General features: G+C 73.4%; 1 protein-coding gene across 1 annotated transcript in view; it reads right to left on the bottom strand.

The window, feature by feature from the left end:
* The window catches only part of RGS11 (regulator of G protein signaling 11), a 4,206-nt gene extending 2,017 nt beyond the window's left edge, over positions 1–2,189 (bottom strand). Inside the window, exons 1-8 of the mRNA XM_026065315.1 lie at positions 2,093–2,189; positions 1,536–1,586; positions 1,309–1,415; positions 1,125–1,176; positions 980–1,038; positions 661–737; positions 424–505; positions 45–113 (exon numbers count right to left, since the gene is read on the bottom strand). Of these exons, the coding sequence (XP_025921100.1) occupies positions 45–113; positions 424–505; positions 661–737; positions 980–1,038; positions 1,125–1,176; positions 1,309–1,415; positions 1,536–1,586; positions 2,093–2,189 (594 nt within the window). The remainder of the gene's footprint in view (positions 1–44; positions 114–423; positions 506–660; positions 738–979; positions 1,039–1,124; positions 1,177–1,308; positions 1,416–1,535; positions 1,587–2,092) is intronic.
* Positions 2,190–2,501: the final 312 nt, after the last annotated feature.

The following is a 2,501-nucleotide window of genomic DNA, read 5'->3' as shown; positions in this document are numbered from 1 at the left end:
ACGCCGTGCCGCGCCACACCGCGCCAGGCCCCGGCCCCACTCACCAGCTGCACCCGGCTGGTGCGGCCGTTCCTGCGCTCGGGGCCCTGCTCCAGCACGTTGGGGGCTCCCGGCTGCAAGGAGAGCGAAGCGCCGCAGGGCTGGCTGCCCCCGGCACGCGACCCCTGCCGCCCGCCCCGGCCCCCCTCGCCGCGCCGGCCCCGGGGGAGCTGGGCTGCTTCTGGCCCTGCGGCGCCCGCGAGGGCAGGGCACCCACGGGTGCTCGGTGTTGCTCTCCCACCGCCGCCGCTCCTCCCTGGGCCGTCCCGTGCAACCGGGGCCGGGAGGGCGAACACCAGGGCGGCGCGGGCTGCGCTGGGCAGGTGCTGGGGGCACGGTGCTGGCAGCCCCCCCCCCCCCGGCCGCACGGGGCCCCGTCCTCACCGGGGGCCGGTTGACGAGCCAGTACGCCTGCTCCTGGCAGTCGATGACGATGCGGTCGCCCTTCCGCCGCTGCTTGGCCGCCCTGTCCGTGCAACGCAGCGGGGAGGCGCTGGCACCCCGGCGCACCTGCACCCCCCCCCCCCCCGGGAGCCTGCCCGCCCTCGCTGCCCCGCGGGCACCCTTCCCCGGCGGTTCCCCGGGTGCCGGCAGCCGGAGCAGGGCCCCAGCCACGCTCACCGCAGCTGCTCCCGGGCCTGCATGACCACGAAGTCCCACGTGTGGTTGATCCTCTTGTGCAGGAGGTTGTAGTTGTCCTGGGGAGCGGTGGCAGCGGCATTGCCCGGGCCGGGCACGGCTCTGTGCCCGCTGCTCGCTGCCCCAGCGCCCGCAGCCGCTCGGGCACGGAGCGGGTGGTGGGAAGAGCCCGCGCGGTGCCTGCCGGCTGAGCACTGAGCCACCCCAGCTCCAGCCCCCGGCAGCCGCCCGGCATGGCAGCCACCTGGGCGAGCCGAGACCCCCCCAGCTCGTCACATGCAAGGGCCGGGCCAGCTCTCACCTTTTCATGCTCAATCAGGTCGCCCTGTTTGCGGATGTTCTTCTTGGCCAGGTAAATGGCTGGAAGAGGAGCGGCACTGTCCCAGCTGGAGCGCTGGGGCCCGGCACGCCGCGGCACGCTGCGCTCCGGGGCAGGCGCTACGTACCGTAGTCCAGCTCTGTGGCCGGCCATTTGGTGCTGGTCCAGAAATAGGGGGTCTGTGGGGGGAGCAGAAGACAGGGACGGGCTGAGCCGTGCCACCACGGAGGCCCGGGCCGGTTCCTCGGGGGACATGCGGCACCAGCTGACAGACCCAGCCCGGGTGCCCGCCGTGTCCCCCTGCCACACACCTGGAAGCGGTAGGGCGACTCGTCAGCCCGGAGCACGAGGCTGCGGGGGTCTTTGAGGGGGTAGATGTACCCGTGCTTCACGATGAGGTTGCCGAGGTGCAGCGACTCTGCGGGATGGCAGCAGGGGCTGGAGAGCGGCTGGGGACCCCTGAGCCCCCCCCATTTTCCCCCCAGCCGCAAACAGCTTCCCCCGCCTGCGTGGCGCCCCGCAGCCRCCTGGCACTCACCCTCCTCGGAGATGCCATACTTCTGGATGAGCCACTCCACGATGTCGTTCCCTGGGGACCGAGGGCAGCGTTGGCGAGGAGGGATGGGGTCCGCCAGCCATGCTGGGCGCAGGGAGGCTCCCGGGCCGAGGAGGTCACAGCAGGGGGATGCGGGGACGCGCCGGGGACGTGCTCTGCTGCCACCCCGGCGAGCGCACGCACCAGCCCGCCCCGCTCAGCCAATGCATAATTGATCCCAGCTGCATTTCTGAGCGCACCYGAGTGCGGCGAGGCGAGCGGCGCGGGGCCAAGGCGCTGGAGGGCTGGGTCTGGGGTGCGGCGCGCTCACCCGCACCCACCGCAGAGCCGGGCACCCACGGGCCCTGCCCAGCGCTCCCAGCCCAGCGCCAGGGCATCTTGCCCCACTCGGGGACCCGGCCAGGGCACCTGGGTGCTTGTGATGCTCATGCCCAAGCCAGGTACGGGGCTCATTACGGCCCAACAGTGCCCACGCACCTTCCCCTCCACACGGCAGGGTGGCGAGCGGGGCCGGGGTGCCCGCGGCGGCAGGGACCCACCTGTCATGGCGTGCGGGATGACGGTGATGAGCAAGCGCTGGTTCCTCATCTTGATGCCCATGTCCGGGTCCTGCATGCTGACGATCAGCCGCTCCATCTGCCGGGCACAGCCCCGGCCGCGCTCAGCTYGGTGCCCGGAGGTGCCCCTGCGGCACAGGGCCTGGGGCGGCCCGGCACCCCATAGCCGGATGGGGGGGCAGGCTGGCACCCCACGGTGGCACGTGGGGCACCCTGCGCCTGGACCCAGGGAGCACCCTCACCCCATGGCCAGAGGAGCGTGTGATGGYGAGGCGTGGGGTGCCCGGCCTCCGCGTGCCGCTGGGGCGGGGAGACCCGTTTTTGGGGAGCGACCTCCCCTGGGAGCAGAGTCGGCCAAGGGGCAGCGGCCGAGCAGGTAGCAGGGGCCCCC

The sequence above is a fragment of the Apteryx rowi genome, unplaced genomic scaffold (assembly GCF_003343035.1).
Source record: "Apteryx rowi isolate R43461 unplaced genomic scaffold, aptRow1 scaffold_225, whole genome shotgun sequence".
NCBI lineage: Eukaryota > Metazoa > Chordata > Aves > Apterygiformes > Apterygidae > Apteryx > Apteryx rowi.
Note: the sequence above shows the minus strand (reverse complement) of the source record. Positions and strands in the feature narration are given on the sequence as shown.